This window comes from Bombus pyrosoma, linkage group LG3, assembly GCF_014825855.1.
Source record: "Bombus pyrosoma isolate SC7728 linkage group LG3, ASM1482585v1, whole genome shotgun sequence".
Taxonomy (NCBI): Eukaryota; Metazoa; Arthropoda; class Insecta; order Hymenoptera; family Apidae; genus Bombus; species Bombus pyrosoma.
This window is the reverse complement of record NC_057772.1, coordinates 10,333,475-10,348,482: the sequence shown is the minus strand read 5'-3', so window position 1 is coordinate 10,348,482 and position 15,008 is coordinate 10,333,475. Positions and strand designations below refer to the sequence as shown.

General features: G+C 33.3%; 1 protein-coding gene across 5 annotated transcripts in view; it reads right to left on the bottom strand.

The window, feature by feature from the left end:
• Positions 1-276: 276 nt before the first annotated feature.
• LOC122566114 (Down syndrome cell adhesion molecule-like protein Dscam2) overlaps positions 277-15,008 on the bottom strand; it is a 314,600-nt gene continuing 299,868 nt past the window's right edge. The window contains exons 13-34 of one of the 5 annotated variants that reach the window (XM_043722870.1): positions 14,327-14,596; positions 13,321-13,466; positions 12,424-12,859; positions 11,698-11,991; positions 10,817-11,047; positions 10,228-10,383; positions 10,057-10,127; positions 9,647-9,890; positions 9,379-9,525; positions 8,762-8,923; positions 8,459-8,675; positions 8,295-8,383; positions 8,022-8,225; positions 7,636-7,824; positions 7,332-7,517; positions 6,804-7,251; positions 6,408-6,634; positions 6,085-6,253; positions 5,771-5,934; positions 5,395-5,497; positions 4,617-4,833; positions 277-3,951 (exon numbers count right to left, since the gene is read on the bottom strand). In XM_043722870.1, coding sequence (XP_043578805.1) covers positions 4,623-4,833; positions 5,395-5,497; positions 5,771-5,934; positions 6,085-6,253; positions 6,408-6,634; positions 6,804-7,251; positions 7,332-7,517; positions 7,636-7,824; positions 8,022-8,225; positions 8,295-8,383; positions 8,459-8,675; positions 8,762-8,923; positions 9,379-9,525; positions 9,647-9,890; positions 10,057-10,127; positions 10,228-10,383; positions 10,817-11,047; positions 11,698-11,991; positions 12,424-12,859; positions 13,321-13,466; positions 14,327-14,596 — 4,364 coding nt within the window. In that variant the 3' untranslated portion in view covers positions 277-3,951; positions 4,617-4,622. Of the gene's footprint in view, positions 3,952-4,616; positions 4,834-5,385; positions 5,498-5,770; positions 5,935-6,084; positions 6,254-6,407; positions 6,635-6,803; positions 7,252-7,331; positions 7,518-7,635; positions 7,825-8,021; positions 8,226-8,294; positions 8,384-8,458; positions 8,676-8,761; positions 8,924-9,378; positions 9,526-9,646; positions 9,891-10,056; positions 10,128-10,227; positions 10,384-10,816; positions 11,048-11,697; positions 11,992-12,423; positions 12,860-13,320; positions 13,467-14,326; positions 14,597-15,008 lie in introns of those variants that run through there. The other 4 variants (XM_043722867.1, XM_043722868.1, XM_043722869.1 and 1 more) reach the window with 4 other exon arrangements.

Below are 15,008 nucleotides of genomic sequence, written 5' to 3'. Positions count from 1 at the left end.
AGAATTCTACACTTCTGCAAATATGTATTTAATTATTTCTGTGGGTATTTTCTTAATTTTTTCGCATGTGGTAAACAAGGCGTGGTATATAGGATAAAAAGGTTGCCGAGTGCAAAAAAAGTAGTGATATGGAGTAGGAAATATTGAATGTAGAGTGTTAGTATTGGATTGTGTATATTAGATATGGGGTAGAGAAGACTTGAAATTGGGAAGTGAAATAAGGAATACGAAATGACAATGAAACTTGACGCGATAAATGTCTGTTCCTCTTTATTAACAAGCTGAGTTAGCATACCTTGTGAAAGTTTGACACTTCGATAAGACATTCGATTGTTTTATTCTTTTTTTTTATATTCTTTATTTTATTTTCGCGTTAACCATAACGGACGACGATTAATTTTATCGAACTCGTCCACGGATAGTTATACGAGGATATGATACATAAGTTCTAAGGTTCACGGATCTCATGTATTATACAAATAATTCGCTGGTTCGCAGTAGCTGCGACGAGTTTCTATATCACACGCATCTCACCTATGCACGCGTTCATCGGACGCACACTCGAAAAACCAATTGCGCTATTTTTTGTTTTCGCCCAAATTTTCTTCTAACTACGATCACGTATTTTTTTTGACTTTGAAAAAAATTTACTAGAAACCATACGGTCGCTGCTATCGTACGTTTTGCGCACGATTTAATCTTCATAAAATTCGCCATGTCTGCTACGTTTGTACAGACGAAATATGTATTTATGCACGTATAATAAATTACGTCGTTATCTCGTAAGAGGGCATACTCTGCATATTTGATGTCTAAATTATGAATTTTTTTCTAGGGGTTTTATAATTTAATTAGTTAAGCATATGTTGCACGTCAATAGTAAGGCGCGTTATTAAAAAATGTAAAAAATTTAGAAAACATTGGGATAGCCCTTAATAAATACACACAGTAACTCACAAAAGTATTTGAACATTTATCATAGAAAACTTTTATATGTATACTGTATATTTTATTCATCTCAAATTTTACCAATGTAATCATGATAGTCGAGTTTCATTAGAGATGCTAATGAAATTTCAAAATGTTTTGTAGAACACAGAATTTTATAAAAGATTTCTACAAATGTTCGAATTGTTATTCACTTTCCTGAGCTATTGTACATGATAAATATGCGACATATTATTGAGTGTGTCGTTAGCGAAAGAGGAACTTCGGAAGTTGAAGCTGTAGTCTAGTAAATTCCTGTAAAAAATTTGAAATGGGAAATTGTTACATTTAAAAGTTGATATGGCAGTTTATTGATTAATTTTCAACTAAAGTATCGATATAAATATATTAGTACCATCGAATTCGATACTTTCAATAGTACTTTTATACTGTTACTTATTAAAAACGTTTGTGTATTAACATTATTACGAACAACCTAGTCTGTTAAAAGTTTTCGTAGAAATATATTATTCATATAGAAAATGAACTTCTTTCCCTCTCTTTTCTTTTGGATAAAATGAACGGAGTATGCCCTCGTTTGTGAAAGTTCTGAAATTATGAGCAGTCGAAAAACGTACGGTCTTAGACGCCATGATAACGATATCTCGTTTAATTATTACGATTAAGGCAATAGCCTTATAAATTAATAGTCTTTGGGAACCGTAAACTCTGTTTGGCAGAAATCAACTTAAGCGTAGTTAATTAGCCTCAGTCGCATCATTTTGAGAATACGATGCGTGAGACTCTTTAATTGCTTATCGACATTTGAAAATGCCTTATCAGTCCGCGTAATGGATAACTTATCGATCATCGTGAAAGTCGTCCGATTCGATAAGTTTTGCTTCGAACAAAATGTTTCACCTTTTGTTTCACTATGCATTTCAAGAACAAGCAATTTAGAATTTTTTACTCGCGCTTTAATAAAATTCGTATTAGCTTTCATGGAAGCTAACCTTTATTCTCAGAAACCGACTATCGATAAAAAAATTTCCTGTTTGTTGCTCTTCCTTCGTTTCTTTTCCCTCGTTTCGAAACGCATGGTCACGAAAGGTTAAACATTAAAATATCTATATAGAATATTTCGCGAATGAAAACAACGTAATACTTAAAGCTATCTTTTGTCGTTAATTAATAATCGAGCTCATTGTATGTCGATAAATTGTTCACCCTCTAAATATGATGCATACATGTATGTACATTTTTAAAACATACCGTTAAATACTCTTTCTCACTCACACTTCTCGATCTTTGATCGAAAATGCGCAAATATAATCCTCGAATTATTTTATCAACATAATTAATCAAAACGAAATGTTGAAACGCACAGTCGTGCTTTCTTAATGCCGATATTTAGGAATGTTGTTGCAATTAGCACTCTGCGTAAAGCGGATGTTGCCATGATGTATTTGGAGATTCGTTTCTTTCTTGAAACATCGTTATATTATACTTTCTTATTCTTATTAATTTATGTAGCGGTAATTTTACAAATGATATTTGTATGAAAAGAAGGGAATATTAGATTTTTTTATGCTAAAATGTAAATAGCGTCGATTTAGTATAGTTGCCCTGAATACACTGAAATAAAGTTGCATTCATTCTTCTTAATTCTTTGTCAGTATAATAGAATTACAGTTGTACTTAGTTATCATATCATTAGATTTTCAATGAACGCTTCATGTCAGCTTTTTTGTTTTATGATATAAAGCGAAGACCACAGGTAAAAGACACGATAAGCAATTTTAAAATTCAATAATCAATTCCATGTTACTAAAGCTATTCTTTTAAGTAATCGTGAAATCACATATTTCTTGCACCCTATTGGACATTCCAAAAATAATTCATCAGTTGCTTCTTTATATAATTTTAAAGATATATTGCCCGCTTTTTTGAGACATACCTGTGCATCTAGCAAGTTGTTTAAAATCAAGAAGTTAACAAAGATGGACTTGTCACGTTCTTTTCGTGTGCTGTTCAAGTATAATAGAAGCGACTATACAATAGATATTTAAACGATGTTTCTCGAGGATAGCAGCAAACGATTCTCGATACCTCACTCTCATCATGCCTCTTCAACTATACAATCCATGGTAACAGTGTGACTAATGATACGTACAATCTATACTATACAGTAAGACGATTATACACGTGTGTAATCCATCATTCCATCTTTAAATTGACTTGTAACGCTCTATTGATGTTCTTGTTTCTTCTTCTTAATCGCTGTTGCAGAATCTTTACAGGAATGATTGCGTTTGTTGCTCTCACGTAATGTATGTGGTTGGGTTTTAAAAGATGAAATTCTTATATTGGGCTAAGGACTTTTGTCGATACTTTCACATGTAACTGGTTCCTGTCGTTTCGCGATTGGTCGATCGGAAAGAACTTGAATAACGCAACGGCAGTATTCGATGCAACGATGAAGCGATCGTTCAGACGATTTGTCGATAACTTTTAACAGGAGAATGCACTGAGAAAAATGTTTAAATATAGAGAACTATCGTTTTAACCTATAGGAACATTTTGTATATATACATATACAATATTGTGCGTATATATACAAAATGTTGTATATGTATTGTATAGATGTATTGTATATATACATATACATATACATATTATATTAGATGTTATGCTAACATTAATTTCTCTTAAGTAAAATGGACATTATCTTCGAAATGTTAAACGCTCTTCTCAGTGTTCCAACGTGAGCAAAGATTTTTATTTTTACGACGAAAATCCCTAGTTAATTCCGATTTTGACAAGAGTTATAACCAGACTCTGTCAGTTGTCGAAAATTACAGTTTTTCACTGTACGTTGACGTTTCTGTAAGACCCTTATATAGTCAGAGGATTCTTTAATCCTCTGCTTATACCTTTTCATGAAGAGTTCCGCTAGAATTGCTAAATCTTGATCATACATGTATAGTGAATTCTTGCCTTTCTTGTTCTTTTCTTTGTTGGTACCTGAAACGAAATTGTGTAATAATGTTTTAGTCGTACTTCAAATTGCAGGAGGTATGCTATTTTTCTTTAAATACTAATATATCTTTTAACGCTAAATAAGCTTTGTGTCATTGAAGCTTTTGCTAGATTAATATGTGGCGTGAATTTTTATTTGAGTTCGACTGATGATGCTTTTCGGTGTAGCTTCTTTAATCCTTAGAAGACATCTGTTCGATTGGAATCTTTACATCTAGTTTGAGAGTCTTGGAATAAAATAAAATTGATAGGAATCCTGTTTATTTATAACTCAATAAAATTTTACTACATTTATTCTGGGAATTCAATGAAATGGTAATTTTGGTCTGAATATCATGATTCGATCGTTACTTGCAGAGGGTTCGATTAGGATTCTTATAAAATACATTGAATTAACTATAACATCTATTGACCATAATAAGCGGTATTCGACGTCCTTGAAGCAAACCTTTGATATTAAATTTGGTTTGCATTTTCATAAGTACATATTGAACTTAATCTCATCATTAATAAATATAATGTAAATACTTCTGGTAACTATCTTATATCTCCTGACGAAACTCATTGGACAGGATATAGTCAACCAAAATTTCAGAGGCCTTCCCAGGATTAACATGAGTAGAGAAGGGAATCTCAACGTGTCAGCTTACTACGGTCTACGGAGGTTCGTGTCGATACCTAGCGAGCATAGATTCGACGGCCTCGATCGGCAGTCTACCCAAACTGCCGCCGTGGCGGGTCCCGGTCGACAGATCTTGCCAGTCCCGTTCACGATCACGATCACGATCACGGTCGCACTCTACGTCGCTCAATTCGCGGCTGTCGCTAAACCCGCTTGGCGGCAATAACGTCATGTCCTCCACCGAACTGCATAATGGATCAGAAACACAACACTTAGAAAAATAAGAAATTATACATAATATTATATTGGAAAATATTCTTATCGCCATTCATTAAGAAATTGATCTTTGATTCGAGTTTGACTAATTATTCTGGATCTGGTATTTAATGGTTAAATAAGGTTTAAATTAGATATTTGTATAATCTCAGTAGATCCAGATTAATTTAGAGAAGTTTGAAAGAATATTGTTATTAAATATTTTATATGGATATAATTACTTCATGATGATGAGAGATTATTATGATATATATGAATTTAATCGTCAAGGAATTTGATGAAATTTATGAAGATATACGATACGATATTTTCAAGTAATAGAAAAATGTAATCAATGTAGTAGTAAGAATGAATTTTTATGAAATGTATTGCATATGAAAGATTTTAATTCTTTTATTATTATCGTGATTGTTCCTATAGACTTTACATTTTTCTATTATTTATCAGACATGAGATTGATAAAATCGTGATACGAATATTGAACATAATCAGGACTGAGTGCTATGTGGAAACAAACAAACCTTGGCTACCTGCGAGTAGACCGGCTCGGCTGTCGGCTTCGTCGTCTCGCAAGTGAAGGTGAGCCTTCGTTGTTAGATTCTGTACTCGATTCCACCCCTCGTGAAAATACATCTACAGAATGATTTTATGCAATTAAGTATGTAATTGTAAATTTATCAATCTATAGACTTATTCTATAAAAAAAGCAATAAATTAAATCAAAAACTGTTTTTACAAAATTACTGCTTTAATTGTAAATCTTTCTAAAAATTTATAAAAAAACAAAATTCAGGGGGCAAAGTAGAAATATAAAAATTTGTACGAAACAGCAGGGTTATGTATTAATAAATCAAAGAAAAACAATGAATTTCCAACAGGAACTAGAAACAATATTACAAAATTTACCTCTGCAAGGCTTCACTGGTACCCTGTAACTAGGTCCAGCGCACTCTCCGCAAGGGCTTCCGGACGTGTCGCTTCCGGAACCTTGACGACTCGAGCGCAGCTTGCTCTCCGCTTCTGCGATGCTTGGGAAGTATCGTTGCTTGTGCCACCTTGGAGTTTTAGACCTGAACGTGAAAGAACACCAGAAAGAGGAAGAGAAAAGGGTTTGGGAGCAGGATATCAAGCTTTCTTTAGCAAGGAAGTCGAGCAAGGAACGTTTACTCTGTCTAGCATGCGTTTTAAATAATAGAAAAGGGTTGAAAGAAAACAGTTACCTCTCGAAGTCCACGCTGGACCTCTCGTAATCGATCGTGTTGATGTCTTCGTTTTCCAAATGTCCAAATGTTTTAAATTGCATCGTATAATCGAGCGTGGCTGTTGTTACTGAACGATTTTCTCTTCCTGGTACGCTGAACGTGGCGTACGGACTTATTTCGTACATTTCTACAAGAGAGAAAATGATTGTTAGATAATATGTGTAATAAGAATGCAAGAATATTATCTAAAGATCCCTTTAGAAAATTATATTTTTAATATAAGTCTCTAACTTCTTTCTATTGAATTTAATTCTCCAATTTGACAAGTGCTAAAAACAAACCTGATCCATGGTCGTTAGACTTATGATTCTCTTGCTTCACTGGCGAACTGGTATAAACCTGATGATTCCTTCTATTATCACGTTCAGCAGTGGACTTCAATTGCATGGTCGACATACAACTCGAAAGATGATGATGTTGCTGATGCTGCTGCTGTTGCTGAACCAAACCCAATCCTGACTGCTGATTCTGTTGTTGTCCAGGAAGAATTTCTCCTAAGTAATTAGCTCTAAAAAGCACAAATAATATCATCCTTAATCATAAAAATATTTATTAAATAAATGACAATTTTTTAAATTTATACATATTAATGATAATGTACATAGACGGTAGTTTTCGAAACTTATATAATTCAAATTTTATATATAACTAAAATTATAATTTTGAAAATAATATACCTTCCACTGCGTTTCAGCATTACGTATCCCAGAATGGCGGCGGAAATAATTAGCACGATTGCACAGACGAGAGGTACAACCACGTAAAGTACTTTATGATTAGGTATAGCTTTTTTAACATCGTTTTCCATAATCAGATCATTCGGAGGACCAATACTAACGCCACTGAGAGTGGTCGTCGCGAATTCCATTTGCGTTTGCGTGGATCCAGCGTCATTATGAGCTGTCAGACGTAAACTATACCACGAGGCAGTCTTTAACTCTCTTATGACTAGATCTTCTGTAGCACGACTTGCCACTAAATTCCATGGTTCAGTGCTGACACGTCTACGGTACTCTACGGTGTAATATTGAATCGGACAACCACCATTTGGCCAAGATATAAGATTTAATTTGACAGAGGTGCCATTGGCAGAGATGATGTCTCGTTCTTTTGGTAATAAAGGAGCTACGAGAAAAATTTGGGAAAGTTATATCGTATTTTAATAGGAGATTATGTAAGAAGTTGAACTTGTATTAAAAAATTACCAGTTCCTTTGGTCGTGGCACTAATTAAAGGACTTGGATCTCCAGTGCCCACACGATTATGAGCTGTTAAATGTGCCAAGTAGGAAGAACCGCATTTTAAACCTGATAAAATGAACTCAGTTTGTTCGGGTGATAATGCGATTTCTTCCCAGCCACCCTGGTCCCTTTTGTAGCTTAACACATAGCCTGATAAAAGTAATATTTTTATATCAGCTTTATTAATTATCATTAATGTTAGAAATAATATCATTTTATCGTTTGATTATTCTATTACGATTTTTGATATTCTGTATTTCTAATATACCTTGAATAGTCGCACCACCATTATTAGGATGATTCCACCTAAGTCTTATGCTATTCGTTGTTGTATACTGTAGTTCTAACATTGGTGCTCTGGGAGGCATCACCACGACCAATGTGTAAGTGATGGAATCGTCACCGAATAAGTTGCTAGCTGAACACGTGTAATTCCCAGCGACTGATTGTTCTAATCCTAAAATTTTTACTTTCTTTAATTTCTTCGTTTATATATTTTTTAACTCATTCGAAGTTGTCTGAATCTTACATAACATTTTAAAGTTGCAACGATTCTTTAAAATTATTGATTGAATGAGTTAAAGTACATATAGGTATATTAATTGAGAAACTTCCTGGGAGGGCCAGTAGGTTTATATGTATTGTTAAACTAACCACGAATATTGAGATGACCATCAGCAGTTAATTCGTAATGTCTTCCAGTAGAAACTTGACTATTTCGATATGTCCATATTGGACGAGGCGTAGGATTACCCACGACCAAACAAGACAAAGTAATTGATGATTTAATCGCTCTTCTTAATAATTGTGAAAAAGACGCCACTCTAGCTGGAGCTGTAGAAACAATTTTATTAAACCCTATTATGTATATTTAAAATTATCTATAAATTAAACAATTTACAAAGAATATTCTATGAGTAATCAAACCTCTAGTATTTGTAGTTTGAGTTACTATGGTGGTCGGTTCTCCTTCACCCAGCCCTGTCGTTGCTGACACCCAGAACTCGTACAATTTACTGATGCGTGATTTTATTTTACATCATTATTTGCATTAAAATTTCATTACAGTAATTTTATAAAATGGCTATTACCTTTCAACCAAACCTCTTAGTTCCATAGTAAGAGTGTCAGTTGGTGACGATGGTGGTTCGTGCATGGTATGCGTGTTATGGTTACTGGAACCTGCCTCCCTGCTGTAAACCGTGTACTTGGAAACGTTCCCATTTGGTTGTAGGGGTGGTAACCACGAAACTAATATACTTTCCGCGGTTAGCGCCAAAGCTTTGATACCAGCTGGAGGACCTGGTACTAAAATGAATGATAAGCAAGTTACAATAAATAGTAAAAATATTTATATTAGGCGAATCAAAAAATAATAAAAATATGATTCTTACCATCTTCCTCCGTTGTACAAAAAATCGGCGGACTTAGAACTCCATCACCAGCACCAGTATAAGCCAATACTCGAATAGAGTAATTCGTATACTTGTACAGAGTGTGTAGATAAGTTTCTACGCTGGATGTCTTCTTTACTTCACCCACTGTCGATATGTCCACTAAAACAAATTTTAATGCGAACAAGCCTTTAATGGAGAAAGAGAATCAGATATCTGTAATATAAAATGCTTAACTTGAGCAGATTGCAATGCTAAAAATTTTATCATAGATCTGTCATAGATATATCTGAGAAGTACTATAACTTTAATCCGTGTTACAGTACCAATTTTTGGATAAAAATTATACAAACACATGAAAAATGTTTGTTTTTATTAAAATGGATATAATTTATGAAACAGATCATTATTAAACAAAATATAAATATTTCCTTGTGACAGACTGAGATATCCGTTTGTTACAGAAGAAAAGTAGAAAAATATACAATTAAATACACTGTTAAAAATCAGAAAAGAAGAGACAGCTTTATGATGTGCTTGAAAATACTTGTAGAATATAATAAATATTGTATTTAAAAATGTTCATAAGAAGATACAATACACATTATTTTACTTACTGTTGTCAGTGGGTACTGGTCTGTAATATACTTTATAACCCTGAATGATTCCTCCATGTTGATGGGGTGGAGGTGCGCTCCAAGAAACTTTTACACTTTGGGAAGACAAAGGAATACATGATACTTGCGTTGGCGGAGTCTCGGGTACTAAAATAATTGCAAGACAATACAATAAATTAGTAAGAGATCACCATCGTTCCATTAAACGGTAAAACAATAATATTCATAAAAAGGAGATGTTCTTGCGGAAAGTTTATGTATATCGCACCTCCTTCCTGAGTTGTTCCAACAATGGGAATGCTGGCTGGGCCGCTGGCTATACTATTGAAAGCTCTGATCGATATATCGTACTTGGTGAACTTTCTCAAGCCTGTAAGCTGCACCTTTGTAGTCGCCCATCCGTTCACGGTTAAACTTTTGCTTTGGTTCACACCTGATGTCGAAGATGAATGCTCCGACCATGTCACTATGTAGCCCAATAGATCTCCGTTACAGGATTCCTTTGGAGGCGGCTGCAAACGCGATAAACCTTTCAGCGTCTCATTAAAATTACTTTGAATTAACATCTTCCTCCAAAATCAGTCAAATTTATCTAACATGTATAATTAATATATTAGGTTGCGTAATAGTATGTATTGAGTAATAGTCGTATTTATATATTTTATAAAGTATATTTACCTGCCAGCTAACCATGAGTTCTCCAGGTCCTGCTGATTGCACTTTGATATTTTGTGGCGGTTCAGTAGGTGCTGTTAAAAATGAAAAATATGGAAACTATGAAATAACAGTGAATAAAATATTTATAAATTTATTAAAATTATATTAGGCATTAGAGGTATATTTCTGTACCTTCTTCCTGAGTTTTGGCGACCACGGGATCAGTAGGCACACTCACATCTATTGAATTTATGGCAAATATACGAAACGTGTAAGTCACTGCTGGATGAAGTCCTCCTACCAAAGCTACTTCCTGATCGTCGCTAGTAGTCTCGAAAGGAGATAAACCTAAAAAAAAAATGAAACTGTAATTATTATATTGAATTATATTGAATCTAATTATTATATTACGTTATATCGAAATTATTATATTAAATTACAATGAATACTACATAAAAGCAAAGATGTTACATTATCTAAAAGAGATTAAAGATTAGAGTCGGAGAGATTAGTTAAAAATTTTACTTTATGTGAATGTGAAGGATATCGATACTGTAAAAAGAAATCAAACTAAACAAAAATTTAGTGCTTTCGTAAATTGCATTGTTTTGTAAACGATATACTCTATACATATAGACCGTCCATTAAATATCATAAAATTAAGTTCGAAAGTATTATCGCTTATAAAGATTAAAAAGAAGTAAAATAGAAATAAAAACACTTCCAACATTTCCAAAAAATAATGACAGCTATAGTTTTACATGATTTAAAATGAAATTACCATTTTGCGTTGGATGTATGTTATTTCCGCTATTGGAACTTCCAGGGGTGTAAGTGACGTTGTGCGTTTTTGCGGGATTCCAATCGTCAGCTAAACCGTGATTCAGAGATCGATACTGAATAACGTAATTTCGTATCGGGCTGTTCCCATCGAAAGCTCTCTTCCACAATAATCGTATCGACCGCGAGCCGATTTCTATGACTTCTAGCGAGGCTGGTGGATCTGGTCTCTCTGTACAGGCGATAGAATTAGCATAATTAAATTATCATCCGTGATCACAGAATAAATTAATTCGTTTGAACACAGAAAATAGAACAATAAATTTATTCATGATGATAATATGATGTTTTAGGAGCGTGTAGAGATATATTATCGAGATTAATTAAATATATTTTAATTAATATAATGAGTCAATAGCAATTGTATTATCAATTATTGAACATACACATATGTTATTCGTATTAACAAATATCATCGTTATTAATTATTTGGACTTTAAAACCTTTTCACTTAGAGAGTCTTTTAACTTGAAGAATTTTTTATTCTGAGTACTATGAAACATTTCGAGATTTTAAGAATCTCGTACTGGAAGTATTATCAAAGATTTTAATATTCTAAGAACTATGATTAATACCGATACCCAGAGTTATTATAGTATTGTATTAAAAATATTCTCTCCATTTTTAAATATTTTTTGTCATGTTTCTTCTAGTTGAATGTTTTATTTTAAATATCAATATTTATATTTACATTTAATATTTCATATCAAATACGAAATTAAAAAAGAAATGACCTAATTGATAATATTAAAACATTGAAATATGATCCTAAAGGTACAACAATGAAAAATCAAAGGGAGATAAATCTTATTAAAATACTACCTTGAACAGCAAGATAAATCAGATGTTCGCTTCTCCCATAGGCATTGTCCGCTGTGCACCTGTAAACTCCAGAATCTTGACGATCACTGCTTGCTATAGATAATTGTGACTTGAGGCCGTTGTCTGTTTTTATTTGACTGATGCTTAGCCGGTGACTGTTAGTATCTAAACGATCACTATTGTGCATCCATTGCACTTCTATGGGATTATCTCCGATGACAGTACAATCAAGCGTCACGGATTCGCCACGACGGATTGTCACGTTCTTACTCTGGAACTCGAACCTCGCTGGTTCTATAAAAATACAATAAAATATTCTCGTTTGACAAAACTTACTTCATAAGATTACTGCAACGAAATTCTAATAAATTTGGTAATATTTTACAAATATTTTCACCTTTATGTATTCTTAAAAAAGAGAAAAGGAAATAAAAGAATGGAATAACTGTGACTAAGGATGCCAATTTATTTTCAAATTTTGCAGACACAAAGAATAAATAAGTGACGATTATACTAAAGTTTGTGATAATTAGGACTCATAAACATATTATCAATACTAATATTTTAGTAAATTTATAGATGTATGTTTAATATTTCCTTTAACACTCAAGACATAAATGTAGAATAGATAATTTCAAATTTTGCTTAACACAAAATATGAATTAAATAAAGATAATGCCCCCATCAGATAAAATTCAGAAATTCACCTTGTTAAACTTGACTTACCATGAACAGATACATAGATCACTTTACTTAGACCAGATCCAATGCCATTATTTGCTCGACACAGATAATGTCCTTCATCCTGTGGTCCAGCAGATGCTGTCCACAGAGATCCATTCGGTAGAATAGTTAATCTTCCATCAGAACCATCAACAAGAGGTTGATAGTCGTTGGAAGTTCTTTCCCTGGCACGCAACCACGTGACACGTGGAGGAGGAAATCCCTTGGCCTCACAATGGACGTTCAATGGATTTCCCAGGAGGGTGGCCACATCTTGCGGCTCGAAAATCCATTGTGGAGGTACTTTTACCAAAAGTTCCGCTGTGTGGTTGACTTTGGCCGCGCTGTTAGTCGCCACGCAGGTATATTTGCCACTGTGCCGTGAAGAAAGTTCCTTAAAGACGAGTAGACTGAAGAATTCAGCTACTCTCTCCTCGATCTGAAATGCAAATATTTGTGAATGGAGTTTTTTTTCAATTTAATAGCATTTAATGGCTTATTTTCTAATTTTTTGAAGTTGGGATTATAAATAGTATTAGGTAGGTACGTTATACTGGTTGTTTATATTTATTGCACTTTATATGTTACAGTATAATTGTACAGAGTATGGAACTATAAAAGACAGTAAGGGATTTCTTTTTAGAAGCCTAGAATTTTGGTTTGTTAATTGTTTCTTTCTCAAACGATAGAGTACAGTTCTCAAATTACTTTAAGGCTACCAAACGATACAATTTTAATTTATTTGTAAATTGTTACGTTTGAGCAAATAGGTAGAAAGAAAAGAAATTTTATAGTTAAGTCTAATATCATTTCTTAAATTGTGCAATTAAATATTTTTTTGTTATACGATATAATAGCTGGCTCACATAAATTAGTTTTCTTAGAGAGACAAAGACGTACACGTAGAGAGGAAGGTAACGGTTCACCATCCTTTAGCCAGGAGAAGTAAATTGGAAGATCACCGGAAGTGACGGTGCAGGTGACCTGGGCGCGACTTCCTTCTTGGAGGTTTGAAGGGAAATTGAAAGGACTCATTACAGGTGGACCTGAAACGAGTGACAGTTTTTGCTCTTACTATTTCTTTAAATTTCCTTGTCTTTATTCACTCAATCATTATTTCAAATATATGTAAATATATTATATACTATACACATAAACCACGCTAATTATTGCAGCAATTTTATACCTTTCTAATATAATTTTTATGTTGTTATTTGCAGTCATTTGCGGAGTAAAAATTGACATACAAGAGAAGAAAGTAAAAATAATTATTGCGGTTAACACTTATTAGTTTCCGTCCACGTGTATATCTTTTAGCTTACTTTCTCAAACGTCACGATAAATGAGAAAAAGTTGAGAAGTAACGCTAGAGGAATTCTTTCCGGCGTGCAATTTACTTCTTTCGCCTAGTCTCGTGACTTCTTCGTGGACGTAAGCGACTCGACCGTAAAGAAACAGAAACAAAAACTCGTTTCTCGTTAAAACGAATGTATGTATGTGCATAGTGGTACTTACGGTTTTTGCTTCTACTGAAATACGATCTTACCGGGGAAAATAGATAATTATAGTAAATATTCGCCTTTTATAATATGTATAATATCGTACTCCATTTTTCATTAGTACTTCAATTTCCTATAAACTGTCAAATCTACGAAAAGCCATCTCGCATTTTAAACTTCTTAATACACTAATAATTGATTGAACCCTGTAATCACGAATACTTCAATTTTCTATATCTTAATATTCCATCCGATAAATTAATATTAATATTAATATTCTATAGTTGAAGAAATGTGAATACTCTACAACAAGTAAAAATTAAAAATCAATATTCGATGAATATTCTATAGTTAAAAAATATTTAAACGTAAAAGAATTACTCTATTTTTATCCCCAAAATACTCACTACTGACTGTTAACCGGATGTCTCTGCTCGCCGTTTCACCGGATCTTGCTTTAACCATGCAAGTATAAATGCCAGCATCGTTTGGATCCACATTGGCGATGGTAAGATGGCCCTCGCTGTCTACACGGTGCCTTATGTCAAGAGGCAGTGCAACTCCTCCACGAGACCACTCGACTGACGTGATAGGATAGCCGGAATAAGGACAAGCTATGGTGGTATCGACACCGGCTATCGCACGAACTGGTCCTATCGATCGGATGTACGGCGGTCCTGAAATTATTAATCGATGTGAAGTGGCTTCCGACACATTTCACCTGGCCACTAGTCGAATTATTATAGGTACCCCTGACATAATTAGGAGCGATCAATGTTCTTTGAGATTTACCGCCAAAGTTATGTTCTAATATTGTCATATAATTTTTTAAGTATTCTTAGTGCCAATAACTAATTTTATTTATTATTTATTTAATTTTATATTTATTTATTATGTATTTAATACTTTTAGGATACTAAGAAAATTAGTATTACTATTTATGTTATTATAATTATAATAGAAAAATAATTGGAAAATTAAAAATAGTAATATTCGTGTGAGGAGAATATTAATATTAATTTTTATTCAACGTTTCTAAATTAATTTATGTTAAATAAAGTTCTTCTATTAATTTGCTAATTTCACTAT